This window comes from Haliotis cracherodii, unplaced genomic scaffold (assembly GCF_022045235.1).
Source record: "Haliotis cracherodii isolate W230 unplaced genomic scaffold, xgHalCrac1.p SCAF_1, whole genome shotgun sequence".
NCBI classification, from domain to species: Eukaryota; Metazoa; Mollusca; class Gastropoda; order Lepetellida; family Haliotidae; genus Haliotis; species Haliotis cracherodii.
This window is the reverse complement of record NW_027266264.1, coordinates 28,543,230-28,559,786: the sequence shown is the minus strand read 5'-3', so window position 1 is coordinate 28,559,786 and position 16,557 is coordinate 28,543,230. Positions and strand designations below refer to the sequence as shown.

General features: G+C 40.6%; 2 protein-coding genes across 2 annotated transcripts in view; both read left to right on the top strand.

The window, feature by feature from the left end:
• Positions 1-5,316: 5,316 nt before the first annotated feature.
• On the top strand, positions 5,317-5,922 carry LOC139455121 (uncharacterized). Its single transcript, XM_071236687.1, has one exon. The coding sequence runs from the start codon at positions 5,317-5,319 to the stop codon at positions 5,920-5,922; it is 606 nt and encodes a 201-aa protein (XP_071092788.1).
• Positions 5,923-9,137: 3,215 nt separating this feature from the next.
• Positions 9,138-16,557, top strand: part of LOC139475484 (glutamate--cysteine ligase catalytic subunit-like) — a 45,510-nt gene continuing 38,090 nt past the window's right edge. The window contains exons 1-3 of the mRNA XM_071258689.1: positions 9,138-9,438; positions 12,695-12,795; positions 15,790-15,909. Coding sequence (XP_071114790.1) covers positions 9,289-9,438; positions 12,695-12,795; positions 15,790-15,909 — 371 coding nt within the window. The 5' untranslated portion in view covers positions 9,138-9,288. The remainder of the gene's footprint in view (positions 9,439-12,694; positions 12,796-15,789; positions 15,910-16,557) is intronic.

Below are 16,557 nucleotides of genomic sequence, written 5' to 3'. Positions count from 1 at the left end.
TCACTCACTCCTCCCTCTATCAACAAGCCTTTGACTCACTCACTCCTCCCTCTATCAACAAGCCTTTGTCTCACTCACCCCGCCCTCTATCAACTAGCCTTTGTCTCACTCACTCCTCCCTCTATCAATTAGCCTTTGTCTCACTTACCCCGCCGTCTATCAACAAGCCTTTGTCTCACTCACCCCGCCCTCTATCAACAAGCCTTTGTCTCACTCACTCCTCCCTCTATCAACAAGCCTTTGTCTCACTCAGCCCGCCCTCTATCATGAAGCCTTTGTCTCACTCACTCCTCCCTCTATCAACAAGCCTTTGTCTCACTCACTCCTCCCTCTATCAACAAGCCTTTGTCTCACTCAGCCCGCCCTCTATCAACAAGCCTTTGTCTCACTCACTCCTCCCTCTATCAACAAGCCTTTGTCTCACTCACTCCTCCCTCTATCAACAAGCCTTTGTCTCACTCACCCCGCCCTCTATCAACAAGCCTTTGTCTCACTCAGCCCGCCCTCTATCAACAAGCCTTTGTCTCACTCACTCCTCCCTCTATCAACTAGCCTTTGTCTCACTCACTCCTCCCTCTATCAACAAGCCTTTGTCTCACTCACTCCTCCCTCTATCAACAAGTCTTTGTCTCACTCACTCCTCCCTCTATCAACAAGCCTTTGTCTCACTCACCCCGCCCTCTATCAACAAGCCTTTGTCTCACTCAGCCCGCCCTCTATCAACAAGCCTTTGTCTCACTCACTCCCCCCTCTATCAAGTAGCCTTTGTCTCACTCACTCCTCCCTCAATCAACAAGCCTTTGTCTCACTCACCCCGCCCTCTATCAACAAGCCTTTGTCTCACTCACTCCTCCCTCTATCAACAAGCCTTTGTCTCACTCACTCCTCCCTCTATCAACAAGTCTTTGTCTCACTCACTCCTCCCTCTATCAACAAGCCTTTGTCTCACTCACCCCGCCCTCTATCAACAAGCCTTTGTCTCACTCAGCCCGCCCTCTATCAACAAGCCTTTGTCTCACTCACTCCCCCCTCTATCAAGTAGCCTTTGTCTCACTCACTCCTCCCTCAATCAACAAGCCTTTGTCTCACTCACCCCGCCCTCTATCAACAAGCCTTTGTCTCACTCACCCCGCCCTCTATCAACAAGCCTTTGTCTCGCTCACCCCACCCTCTATGAACTAGCCTTTGTCTCACTCACTCCTCCCTCTATTAACAAGCCTTTGTCTCACTCACTCCTCCCTCTATCAACAAGCCTTTGTCTCACTCACCCCGCCCTCTATCAACAAGCCTTTGTCACACTCAGCCCGCCCTCCATCAACAAGCCTTTGTCTCACTCACTCCTCCCTCTATCAACAAGCCATTGTCTCACTCACTCCTCCCTCTATCAACTAGCCTTTGTCTCACTCACTCCTCCCTCTATCAACTAGCCTTTGTCTCACTCACTCCTCCCTCTATCAACAAGCCTTTGTCTCACTCACCCCGCCCTCTATCAACTAGCCTTTGTCTCACTCACTCCTCCCTCTATCAACTAGCCATTGTCTCGCTCCTCCCTCTATCAACAGACTGGCCATTGACTCATTCTCACCTCCCTGTATCAACTAGCCTTTGTCTCACTCACACCTCCCTCTATAAACTAGCCATGGTCTCGCTCACTCCTCCCTCTATCAACTAGCCATTGTCTCGCTCCTCCCTGTATCAACAGACTGGCCATTGTCTCAGTCACTCCTCCCTCTATCAACTAGCCATTGTCTCACTCACACCTCCCTCTATCAACCAGCGATTGTCTCACTCACACCTCCCTCTATCAACTAGCCATGGTCTCGCTAACACCTCCCTCTATCAACTATCCTTTGTCTCACTCACTCCCCCCTGTATCAACTAGCCTTGTCTCACTCACCCCTCCCTCTATCAACTAGCCTTTGTCTCACTCACTCCCCCCTCTATCAACAAGCCTTTGTCTCACTCACTCCTCCCTCTATCAACTAGCCTTTGTCTCACACCTCCCCTCTGTATCAACAAGCCTTTGTCTCACTCACTCCTCCCTCTATCAACTAGCCTTGTCTCACTCACCCCTCCCTCTATCAACTAGCCTTTGTCTCACTCACCCCGCCCTCTATCAACAAGCCTTTGTCTCACTCACCCCGCCCTCTATCAACAAGTCTTTGTCTCACTCACTCCTCCCTCTATCAACTAGCCATTGTCTCGCTCCTCCCTGTATCAACAGACTGGCCATTGTCTCAGTCACTCCTCCCTCTATCAACTAGCCATTGTCTCACTCACACCTCCCTCTATCAACCAGCGATTGTCTCACTCACACCTCCCTCTATCAACTAGCCATGGTCTCGCAAACACCTCCCTCTATCAACAGACTACCCATTGTCTAAATAACTCCTCCCTTTATCGACAGACTAGCCATTGTCTCACTAACTCCTTCCTGAATGAATACACTAGCCATTGTCTAACTAACTCCTCCCTCCATCAACAGACTAGCCAGTGTCTCACTATCGATGGCTTATCTGGTCCAGAGTCGATATTTACCTTACTCACATCAGAACGCACAATTGATAAGAACAAGACAGTTTAATAGATCAAGAAATGTAACATAACTATGAATATTCCTGCTTGAAAGAGCATCCAAACTCTCATAAAAGGGGCAATTCAGTTTCGCAAAAGATCTTTGTTTTCTGAGTTTTTGCGAAATAAAGTAAGGGTTAAGGAATTTTCCGTTGTAGTGTATGCGAATCTTTTTAATTCAATACAACACAGGAAAGTAAATACATGCGTGTATGCAAACGAGATAGCATTCTGTATCCATATCTAACAAATTTATTTTTACAACAAAATGTTGAATAGTTCTATGTATAAAAGGCTAAAAAGCGGTGAAAATTATAGGAATGGATCACTGAATATCAGGAAAAGCCTTTTTAATGTGACTTTTATTAAGAATCCACACTCTTAAATCTACAGGTAACCTATCTCTACATGTAAAACAGAATGTTCATCTTCATTCCACCATGACTAAGTAAAACGCGAACTCTTTGGTGTTCGAAAATACCCATAGAACTAGTGAAGTGAAGAGTGGGTTGTCGATCTGATTTACGAATCAGCGAACTGCCTTTAAATAAAATATGGCAGTTTGTTTACACCGTGATACTTCACTCGAACACATGACAGACATTGAAAGCATGTAGATCGAGCACTGCAAGACTGTAAGCTTACACGTCAAATGGGCACCACTAACAAGCCTAAAGAAAACTCGTTCTACACCGCGCGCCACTATTATGACGTCATATTGCTCATTGTGACGCAAAGGTTAGGTCTACTAATGCCTACAGTGACAAATGTCATCAGTGACTAATGCCTACAAAAGTTGTTGTTTTAGCGTACACACTGTTTCACGCACCCCTCAAGTGGTCTACTCTACTTAGTGTTCACTAATGCCTACACTGTAAACACAGACTAGTTAATGCCTTAGAAATGTTACTGCGATTGTGAAAATATTTGACCTTTGTATAAATTTATTTTCTTAGATGGTATTGTACTTTGATAACCGTAGCAGGAAATATGGATTTTCTGTAAAATGAGAGTGGAAGAATAATGTTTTAAAGTAATTGATGATAAACTTTGAGAAGGAAATTTTCCAGTATAAAATATAGTTATCGAAGATTGGCATGCACGGCCGAACTAATTGGCATGGCCTCAGCCCTCCACAATCAAAAATCCAAAAACAACCAAAAAATCCTAATACTTACTGACTCCCTAAGTGGACTACAAGCCCTCCAAAACAAAAATACCAAAAACCGACCTAAATTAATAAATCAAATACTTAAAAGCTCCAACGACCTAACAAAAGCAGGCAAACAAATAACCTTCTTGTGGATACCCGCCCACGTAGGAATATACGGTAATGAAAACGCCGATAAAGCAGCTAAACTATCCCTCAAAATCCCAGAAATAAGCTTAAACTTACCCATCTCAAAATCAGAAATTAAAAGTGTAAACAAACAAAAAATCACAAAAAAATGGCATAACCTATATCTAAACTCAAATAGCCAAATCAAAAGAGTGCTCAGCAAACCACTAACCAAACCAAACATTCTCCATCCATCAAAAAAAATCGACCGAGTAATCACTAAACTCCAAACAGGACACACCAACCTAAATAACCACCTAAAAAAATTTAAAAAACACACTACAGGTAACTGCCCACACTGCAAACAACCAGAAACCCCAGAACACGCACTCATCCACTGCACACACTACCTAACACATCGAACCGCATTACAAACCACCCTCAATCTAAACAAGGCTCTCACTCTAGAAGCAATACTAAACCCACAAAATAAACTAGAAAACTTCAAGGCCTTAGGCGTATTCTTAATAAAAACGGAACTAATAAAACGCATCTAAAACCATAACAACCTACCAAATCAAAATCACATAAACAAACAATCATCCACCATACCCAGCTCCCTTAGTTCTCCTCCCCAACCCCATCGGCATCTATTCCAAATCTCAAAATTCCCAAATTCTATATAAGCAACCCCTAAAGCCCCCTCTTGGGTTGCACAGACCACCCTCGCCCCTTTCGGAAACACATTAAATGGCCTGGCCGGGCCCGTGTGCGAAATACGCATCAGTCGGAAAGCGCACGTTAAATCTCCAAAGTAAGTAAGTAAGTAAGATTGGCATGTTAGAGATCTAGACATGGCAAACCCGAAGAAGGTCCAGTATCATATGTCACAAAAAAGGTGGCCAGCAAATCCTACTAGATGTCTACAGGTACAGACCCAACAACCGTAGGCTAACATGTGTGCACTGGAAATGTGCACAACGCGGGTGCTTAGGGAAATGCACAACAGTTGGCCCGTTTGTGAGGAATCAGTCACCTCATAATCATCAACCAGACGACCTTCTAGCATTGCAGACTGTAAGCACACTGCGACAGAGGGTTCAAGCAGAGACAACTCCCGTCCAGATGATTTACAAGGAAGTTGTCCGACTCGACGTTCAGGATGCTGCTGTCTTCCCGGCTTACCACAGCAAGAAGAGTGGCCTCTACAAGCAGAGAAGAAAGACGATTCCCCCACTTCCACAGTCCCTGAGTTAAGTAGATCTTCCTCATATCTACAAGCAGACAACCGATGGAGAGCCCTTTCTCTGTATAGATGACGGAGATGAAGACAAGATTCTGTTTTGCCACCAGTGACCGCCTTCACCTACTCCAAGAGATAGACACTCTGTACATGGACATTCTACAGCTGCCCTCCTCTTTGGGATCAGTTGTATTTTATTCATGGACCCGTAGGTACCAAGATGACACAGATAGTGTTCTGCCTTCTGCCAAATCGCCAGCGCCAGACTTACGAGCGTCTGTTCCGGCTTCTCAAGGGTGCTGTCCACCAATCAACAGATTCCCCACTACAGCCCCAAATAATCCAGACGGACTTTGAAGTTGCAGCTATTAGGGCAATAGAGACATTGTTTCCAGACGGTGATGTTAGAGGGTGCTTCTTTCATTACTCCCAGGCCCTTTGGAGGAAGGTGCAGAGATTAGATTTCAATGCTTTCTATCAACAGAATCCTGAAGTCAACGCCTGGGTCAGCGGTGCAGCCGCAGTTCCACTTCTTCCTGTCAACCTGGTGCAGGATACATTCATAGATGTCATGAACAGTGCTCCAGAGATCCAACAAGCAGTGCGGTTCCATGACTACATGACCAACACCTGGATTGATGACCATGCTCAGTCTCGGTTGGGATTGTGGAATCATCACGACAACATTGGCCCCAGAACCAACATTCATCTAGAAGGGTGGCATTGTCATCTTAACAAGGTCGTCCAGAGAGCCCATCCGAACATTTTTGCCTTCATCAAAGTGATCCAGAGACTAGAGAAGACTGAAAGAAACAAGCTTGCTTAGAATCTCCATGGCGCCCGTCCACCACCCCGCAAGAGAATCTACCTAGAGATCAACCAGAGACTAGAAAGGCTACAGGAGCAGCTTCGACTGGGCATCAAGTCTCCTCTCCTGTTCCTTGATGCAGCTGGATGTGTTGTAAGCAACTAGTTTGTGCAACTCTGTGACACATGAAATATGATAAATGAAAATGAATGATACATATGGATGATGTATGAGATGATATATGATGAATGTAAGTCTGATATGTATATAATGTGCATGAAATATGATAAATGAAACTGAATGAAATGTATATATATATGGATAATGTAAGATGTGTGATAAAATGGGAGTGTGAATGTGATGTTTGAATCATAATGTACATGAAATATGATAAATGAAACTATGGATGTATGATGTATGAAATATCAGAAGAAATGTATAAATAAAGAAAAACCACTAAATACCATTTGCTAGTGTTTGTCATTTGTCACTGTAGGCAATAGTACACTAAAATGCGCCATTTCAACTCTGCAGAGAGGTAGCAGGGTATCACATGTAAGACCACTGAAGCATATAAATGTTTGCTTTAGACCGTAGGCATTTGTCACTGTAGGCATTAGTTGACTCCTCCGACGCAAAAGATATGAGATATGAATTGTACACATAATTATTTTTTTAATGCCACCCGACAATGACTAAAATATTAGGAGTACTATTCTATTTAATATCAGCTCAAAAATTCCGCGGGGATGTGGCCGTCAAATTAGATGTTTCAATTAGAGGGGGTTTATTGTGATTTGATAACCTCTGATTGACCAATCACAATCGACTTATTTCCAAATTCCATGTTAGAATCGTGGAAACTATACACTGCATGCTTGGTAGCCATACAACAACCAGCTGTGTGGCAGAATAAAAAGATACTCAGAAAGAGAGGTGACGTGAGCGTATGTATGCTCAACATATGCTCTACAGGAACATCTGTTGTAGTTTGTGTACAACCAATGTATTCCAAGCATATCATCATTGGATAAGAAAGGAGTGTTAAGAACTTCCTCAGGAATTTTTAAATCAGTCAGAATGAGAGCGCGTCGTAACATTTACATCAAGTACAAGACGTCAAAATGGGCGACACGATAAACGTGACGAGATATATATATATATATTTCCAAACTCGTAACAGTCAGAGATTGCTGTTGACTGTAACTGTCTGTCGAGACACGATCGATGCGATAGTTTGGATGTTAATTTCTTCGTTTTGTTCACTTGGATGGGCGAGGATAGTCGAGAACGACCATGTAGGGAAAAACTCTCTGACGTTTCTCTATTCGCTGAGTTCAAGATTAAAGGGTCTAAATTCCCAGGAACAACGCTGCTGTATACTATATATATACATGCTAAGGAATTCCCAGGGGTTTCCCTAGGAATTAATGTGGAAGTAGTCCGTCGGTATGTAGATCTATATATACATCATTTCAAGAACATGGTCTCGTGAAAAACGTATGACATCCACTCTCCTACCCATATTCTGATTTCTGAAAAAGCGTGTTTGTTTACAAACAAGAGAAAAGTCCGGTCACGTGATATGCAAATTAGCCTGTGGCAGTGGTGTTATGCCGAGTCACTACTGCGCCGGAGTGTGACGAACGCCGTGTCGTTCACACTGATCGACTTCTCTTCCAATGGAAAAGCCATATGTCGTGAAATGTTCGCATAAAAAATTATAGTCCGATGCATTCACAAAAAATATTCTTAAATGTGCATCTTATCGAGTCTCAATGCTGATTGATCAATATTGAAGTCATGCAGTTTCACACTCTCCTACCCAGAGCTCCATGTGTTATGCTTCGTCACCACGGCGGCGGAGCGTGATTGTTTCACTGCTTAGAAAAATACGATGTGACGTCATCCATTGTTCATGACATCACAAATTAATTACACGACGTCATCTGAGCAATAGGCTGCATGCATTCGGGGAGGAAAAAAATATATACGTTTTCTCTCCATTCTCTCTCTCAAAATGCCAATGTGTTCCATATAGAGGTTAACCTTTCCACGAATAGTTCCTTAAATAAGTGAGGTAAAAACGACCGGGGAACACAATCATATATATAGCACCCTTTATAGTACCCTTAACACAAACTATTTGTGTATATTCTACCTTGGCTATACATAGAAACATAGACTAGTAATACATATCTTCGATGTTCATGTCACCAAAATGAATGAGGATATGCTTGTGCTGTATCGGCCGCCATTCACAAGCCATTTGTATGTTCTTTGTTGCGTATTTTGTGTATAAAAAAGTGTACAAGCAGCGATCTAGTAAACGCGTGGCCCACTTTTTTCTGTTGGAATTGTATCAATAAACGATGACTTGCATTATTGTTACTATTCAAGTTTTAGCATGAGGAAATCTTTAGAATCCATCACAGTTGTAGACTACAATGTTGTAATGAATGTTTAGCGATGACATAGCAATTTCGGCATGTGTTAGGTGTAATTATAACGTCTAACCAACCCTTCTGGAAGTCTCCCAGTTTTGCTGAGTCATTAGGGTGATTTCCCGAGAACATGCGCGTTGCAATTCACCCTTTTGTCAACATGATAGTAGTGTAACAACTACTTTCAATAGTTTTATATCCATTCTCCCCATATATATATCATTCATTTGTATTGTTATGTGTGCTAAGGGACCGACAATTTGATATTCTTCTGGGTGCGTGCGTACGTGTGTGTGTGTGGATTTTATTGCAACAAATACATTATTCCCGTTCAGGTTCATGATTTTAAATATATATATATAGCTGTAGATGAAAAATATTTCATTTTAATACAAAATTCCAATCGGTACCATCCCCGCCCCTACCCGCACTTGGTTGTTTGGGTAGATAATTCTGTGTGATTCAACGAATGTGTAAATCATGTTGTTTTTAATAATCAGCTATACATGTCACTTGATGTTTGAAATGTTGATAAGTATTAAATCCATACAATAAAATCACTTTATAAAATCAAATATATGTAATATCAGTATACATTTATACTGATGGAACTGTCATAAAAAGGAATTTATATTCGAAAGTTTTGATAAATTATTCTAACGTCAAAATTAATCACTAGCTTTTGCAGTCAGACAGACGACTGTCAGGTGCAGTGCTTGTCTATAATCAGTTGTTAGGAATACATTTAATGACATCAATTTCAGTGCAGTATATATGTATGTATATATAAACATCACAACAGAACGGATTTCATCGCCAGTGAAGCTTATCATGTCAGCAGATATTTAGAGTCATCTTGCTTTAGTGTAACAGTCTCACCTATATCAGCACTAGCATTTGTGCGGAATATCTGTGCAGATCGCTCAGCAAGTCATAAGGAATGGGTTTGTTATCGGAAGGTTCGCCTTTGACCTGGGAAGAGACGAAGCGACATGCTGAGCATGTTCGTAAGCATGGCATCAAGCAGTTTATCACTCAGTACAAGAAATTAAAACAACGGACACGGGATGTTCTATACTGGGGAGATGAGGTGAGATTGATATTAATCGGACAACAAAATTCGCGAGTGTGTGTTTTTGTGTTTGTTTGGGGAGGGGCTAGGGGGGAGGGGCTAGGGGGGAGGGGCACCCTCATTTTATGCAAGATCACTATGATCAGTCCCTAACTGATGTTCAGATGTATAATTCTTTTTTATCGAAAATGAAACTTTGTAATTTTTTCATGTTTTTAATATGACACAGAAATTCCATCATATGTGAGACCAAGCTTGCACTCATGTTTGTTTGTTTGTTTGTTGTTAACGCCACACTCAGCAATATTCCAGCTCTATGACGGTGGTTTGTAAATAATCCAGTCTGGACCAGACAATCCAGTGATTGACATCATGAGCATTGCTCCACACAATTGGAATACGATGACGTGCATCAACCAAGTCAGTGAGGCTGACCACCCGACCCTGTCAGTCGCCTCTTATGATAAGCATTGTTGCCTTTTACGTCAAAAATGGGTTGCTGAAGACCTAATCTGCGCCGATCTTCACGGGTCCTTTCATTCATGTTTTCAATGGTGCTTGTAAAACAAACGCTTCAGACAAAAAAGCTTATATGTATATTATGTGTATGAATTAAAGAGCAGCATATACCAGACATAGTGAGCTCTCAGTGAACAAGCTGTAGAAAATCTTCTGTCTTCTGAGTATGGTTTAGTGTGGTCTATAAAACATGATATAATATATATAATGTACAAATTCATTATTTTGTTCTTGATCATTTGTTGATGCAGGGATAATTTTAGGAAGGTCCCTTGGGCATTTGGCCCATAAATCTAAAAATGGCCCACATTTTCAAAAGCAGTGGGGCTTTATAACATTGTATTATATACATGATATAGGCATCACACAGAAATTGTTCCAAATTTCACAAGTGAAAGTGACATGGTTTACACAAAATCTTCAGTTTTGCTGCCATTTATTGCATGCTGCCATTTTTGTCAAATTGCTGTGGATATTAAAATTGTATGTTATGCCTTCTTCATTCTTGTACATGAGAAACAAAAACATTTAAATGCCATTCAAAGACTTTAAAATTTTTGTGTTCTGGTCACCAACCAGTTATCAGGCATTTTTTCATGTTGTTTATGAAATATTCTGTGTACAATGTTGCTCTACCAATAACTTTGATTTCTGCGAACATGGTGAATCTGTGATCAAATTTGCATGTTTCTGTCTGTGAAAAAGGTTTCAGCACATTTCTGTTATAACTCGGGGGACGTCCGGTAGCCTAGTTGGGTAGCCTAGTGGTTAAAGTGTTCACTCGTCACGCTGAGGACCCAGGTTCGATTCCTGACATGGGTACAATGTGTGAAGCCCATTTCTGGTGTCCCCCGATGTGATATTGCTGGAATATTGCTAAAAGCGGCGTAAAACCTCTCACTCACTCACTCACTCACTATAACACAACAGTAGGTAATCAGAACAGTAGAAATAGAAGTTTCCAGTTCACCAACTGTACCAGTTACCACCATCATCTTACAGCACATGATCACGCTCATGTTCATGCTTTAGTTATACAAATTACTTTTTCTATTTTCTCTTGTATCTCACTCAATTTTTTTATTCGTTACAATTAATTAAGAACTGCTTTTTTTAAATTGCTGTCTGCTAACTGACGTAAACCAATATTCCACAAATTTGATTTACACATGCTTATCCTTGCACACTTAGGGAGTAAGGCACCTTTTCGGATCTCAATTTTCAGGAAGCCTCAGTGGCTGAGTAGTGGGTTAGGTCGCTGACTTAGTGTGCTGGCGATTAGGCGCCTTATTCCTACAGTGTAGGTTCTAAAGCCGGTGGTGACTCCAAACAAAAACTACTAGAATTTGAAATTTGCTTAGAAAATGTAACAAATGTGAGATATATGTTACATGTAAGCAGTTACAAAATTGTCTAAGTTCTTTTCCATGAATTGATTAAAGTTTTCAGTGGTGGGAGCATTTAATGATTTATACAACAGTGTGATAATAAACAACTGTATATTAATCTTATTGCGTGAGTGGCTTCTCAGGCAGTCACCTTGGAAAACAGTAACCATGGTAGCTCTTTAACCAGTTCGTGTAATTTACTGTCAGTATCTAGCATCACTATCAGTAAGAAAGAAATAGTTCTGAAAGTCTGTTTGCATGAAGTTAACTAAAATCATTACTTAGCAGCAGTGGTCATTATTTTGTTTTCATCTTATGCAACAAAATGTAAGGTACCACAAATGTTCTGAGAATGTAAATGATTTAATAAAAATCCATTGTAACCAATTGTTGGGTCTTATGTCAATTTAAAAAATAACTTGTTTGGCTTATCCTCCCCACTTCTGTCTGGGTGTTGAGATAGAGACAGGCTTAGCATCCTCTTTGAGCTTGATACAATATTCACCTTCCATCTTTTTTAGTCCAGTGATCAGAATCTTCCCGAGGCAAGGGAGATAACTGACTGTAAAAGTCCAGTTTCCACCCTTGCCCAACTTGTCTGGAATTTCTGGGTTTGATTGTAGTTATGAGTTATGTCCCTGCTATGTCCTTCCTACTGACCAATCAGATTCCACCTCTCATATCACTTGCATTTGCTTCCAACAAAATTGCAGTGCCCAGTCAATACGATCTCGACAGTCAAAATCTTTGTTTTAATAATACAGGTCTAATTTCTCAAAGTGCATCAAATCATGTGAGCACCTTGATTAAAAACATGGAAAGATTTGGAAAATATCTGTTGACGCCAAGTTGGCGGTACACATGCTTTGCAACTCTTGCAATGGAGCGAAATCTGCACTGCAGTTTACGAACCTGATGTCGATTTCGCTGCACGGTTTGATTGGACTAGCCTCATTAGTCCATCCAAAATATAACTCCATAATTCCAGCCGAGTTTGGCAAGGTTGGAAACTGGATTTTTTTTGTCCGTTATCTCCCGTTTTTACTTTAATAGTCCGTTATCTCCCATCCCGCGGGAGGATGCCCCACTTAGAGATATTTCACCATGCTCACTGGTAACAGTTGAGTTAAGGTACCTGAAATAACTTCAGATTAGATAAACATGGTATACATTGTCAATAGGTGTTGGGTAGTTACCATTTGAATTGTCATTCCCAAAAGTATTTTATATTTTATTCCCTATTTTAACATTTTTAAGTTTTTTTATTGTTGTTTTTAATATATCATTAGTTGCGTTTTTTAAAAAGAAATCTCTGAACAAAGTGATTATAATGAAGTCTTAATACATGCACTTCTCTTTGTCGTCAGGTTGAGTATATGTTGGTGAAGTTTGACCACAGCAAGAAGAAGACCCAGTTATGTCTCAAAGCTCAGGATGTCCTTGGAGCCCTGGTCCGGAGGCAGACAAAGTAAGTCAAGGATGTAACAAATTGGTGGGGACAGGTGATTGTGGAGAACAATCCTCATCTCTTAGCCAGATCGGTGTCAACATGGGTCCATGTAATGGCTGTCCATCTGTCCATCCATTCATGATCAGCCTTCTTCCATATCTGCTAAGCGTGAATATCAAATTTGTATTATACATAGCATATAGTATGGGACTGTATCGTTAAAGGGGCACTGATCTAACGCCATTCCCCAGACTGGTTGTTGCCTTTGTTATTGTTTTTTCCCCCGTGAGTACCCGGATGATACGCAACGCAACTGTGCGTGACCAGAGACTGGGCTACCGTCTGCAAGGACAGCTAAATAAACTTGGAGGCAATATTTGTTTTACGCATTTTTGCATAAACACTGATTGGTTAACTGTGATCTATAAAGATTCGACAAAGGGCGCATGTTAAATAATTTCTTCAGCCTAAACAAACAGACAAAAAGAACGGCGGAGCTCATCGGAAGTCGTCATTTGGAAATACCCCAGATGGTTATAGTTTAATACTAAAAAAAGTATCCATGCAGTGAAAGCATTTTCGGATTTCGGATTGTGTAATACGATTACTACTCCCTTGTTGTCATCCACGTTTTCTCGTATAACCCTACGCTTGTGTATTTGTCGTCATTCACTTGATGCTCAGTTAATGAATTTATTACAGGTACAATTAGTGGTAGCACCACTTAGATTACCTGACAAAGGTTCTCATTTGGCATTTATTGTGTCTGGGGTAATTATTCAATCTAAATCCAGGTTTGAAGTGAGGTTATGTAATATGCACGTGGCAGCCCAGCAAGAGATGAATGATCAGTTGATTTACTTTTTTTTGTAAATCAACGGATCGTTCCTAGTCATCAAAGGATTAACAGAAAATACGTTGATTGATTAATCACTGTTATCTTGCACAGTGGATATGTCAAAAGTGAGTGTTTACATGTCTAGGTTTACTAAAACAAAGGGAATACACTCATATCATGGCGTGAAGTGCCGATGTAAAAACAACATACAATTTGTTCAAAGGGTTAACTGATAATACGTTGATTGGTTGATCATTGTTATCAAACTCAATGGATTTTTTAGGAACCGTCGACATAATGAAAATAGTTGTCACGTGGCCTTTCTCAGCCGACCCTTGAGACTTGACACCCGAAACGATATATATCTTTTAGAATATTTGATAGTTACAGAGACACGTGACATCGAATAAGTTATTTTGTATAGCTGCAGACGAGTGGGATATTATTCCTTTGTGTGGATATTCACGGATACATTCCTCGAATAAGGAAGCTGCCTATTTATACACATAAATTTGGTAAGTTGTAATTATGGTATTTGCATTTTGTTTTCCTTCATTTGAAAAAAATATACACACTATAAAAAAAGCAATGCTCAGGTGAAATATTTACTTTGTGTTGCAAGTCAAAATAGTGTAAACGAAAATCGCAAAATTACCAAGCAAGTGACTTATCAAAACTTCGTCACCATTACCGATGCTACCCACAAAGATGCCTACATTTCCTTATTATCTTGGAAACTGTATTTCATTTTGTTGATCAATGTGACCATACGCTCTTATTACTACCGGTATCCATAAAAGTGACTAATGCGCTTACGAAAAATGGCGCAACAGAGGTCGCGAGCTAGTCTAGATTTCTGCGCTACATCCGGGTACTCACTGGGAAAAAACAATAACAAAGGCAACAACCAGTCCCGGGGAATTGCGTTAGATCAGTGCCCCTTTAAGGTCTCTCAAAGGTGAATCTTAGCACCTTTTGAAGCCACAACTTTACGTGATGCCTTCACTCATGATGCTTGCTTTTTCTACAAAATCCTGATATGAAAGAAATATGCTTGAATCTCTTCATGTACCATCCCTTTCTGCAATTGTTTTGTTTATCAAGGTTGAAAGAAACCCCATAGAAATGACTTAAAAGGCTAGCCAGTTCAAAAAGTTTTGCATTTTTGTTTTTTTTGTTTAACGTTGTACTCTGCAGTATTCCAGCTATGTGACAGCGGTCTGTAAAGAATCAAATCAACCAGACAATCCAGTGATTTACATCATGAAAAATGGCCATCTTTGAGCATGTTGAGATTGTCAGCAATCCTTTATTCATTTCTATTACATTGATTAGTTTAATTATCAAGCCTTAAAGGTGGTTTACTTCTATTGAAATGCAATTGCAATAGTTGGGCAATTATTTATTGCAGTACAGTCACAATAGTGAAAATACCACCAATAGTCACCCTGATTGCTATTGTTTACCATGTTTACGAGATGAGATTCATTTGCATGTTACTGTTACATTGATGACAGATGGTGCGGCAATGCTGTGCTTTCAGAATCAACACTGTTGTAAACATGCATGATTCATGACTTCGGTCATCATTAAAAGATGGTATAGCTCATTGTTACCCATCCTGGCACTAACAAGGACAGCCCATAGTCAGGGAAATGTGTCTGATTGGGGTATCCTTGTTGAACTGTGGCATAGTTTTGTTTGTTTGTTAGTTGTTTAATGCCGCACTCAGCTATATGATGGCGGTCTGTAAATAATTGTGTCTGGACCAGACTCTCCAGTGATTGTCATCAGGAGCATTGATCCACACAATCGGGATACGATGACATGCATCAGCCAAGTCAGAGAGGTTAGCCCCCCGATCCCGTTAGTCGCACCTTACTGCGGCATAGTACTGAGTAGGCTAGCATTATCATGATTATACCACCACACACACATCATGATTATGTACCGGAGACATTTGTCTGGTTGGTATAGGGTTATTTTGTCATTTGACATGTTTGAGGTCACTTGCATTTAAAAAACATGAAATATTGATTTGCCCATTTAAAAACTTTGTTCTCTGCTGATTTATCATAAATATTTAGCACTGCCTTATAGCAGTAGTACCTCTATTGAATAATGTTTGAATAGTGTCTACTTGGAATGCTCTTGACAATGAGTTGTGTCCTCAGAGATTACCCAGCTACATGGCACCCTGAGTATGCTGACTATATGGTGGAGGGCACTCCAGGGAAACCATATGGCTGCCTCATGGCTCACTTCAACCTGGTGGAGAGGAATATGAAGCTGAGGTATGGAAGAAAATTTGAAATACTGTGCAGTGCTACAGATAAGCTGCGTGTTTGCGTAAAACACCCCCAACCCCCCAAATATTCAAAACCCAATTACTTTCGATTAATTGCTTACAGAAACACATGCATTAAATGAAAAACTCAAATTATATAAACAGCACACGTAAATACACATTGAAGCTTTTTCAGCATGTGTACAATGGAGCTAATTTTCAAAACACAATTATGAGCTAATTTTCTTCCCGAGTCAAGCCTATATTGTGAACCTTTATACAATGTTATATACATCTAAAACATTATTTCATTTATTTTTGACTTATCCTGCATTACTCCTTAATGCATTCACTGCTTACCTTGCGACAAAAAAAATGGGACAGCGTACCGGCGATGGTCTTGGGTGAAGATAAATAAACTGTTCCTGAATCCCTCTTTAATACCACGCCGTCGCCATCCCTGTGACCTCACATGACCTAGGTCACCACTTAACATCACTGCCTGTCTCACTACACCTATGACGTGTACCAACGGAGCTCTCGTTTTGGATTAATTAAGAACCTTCAGTTTCGTCTACTATTATAAAATTCATCTGTGATGGGTGATGTATTCTTTTCATATTACTGTCAACATGTTGTGAAGTTGTATGTGATT

What these genes read in the sequence shown, in the direction of transcription:
- LOC139455121 (XM_071236687.1), top strand. Translation starts at nt 5,317, where the DNA reads ATGACACAGATAGTGTTCTGCCTTCTGCCAAATCGCCAGCGCCAGACT.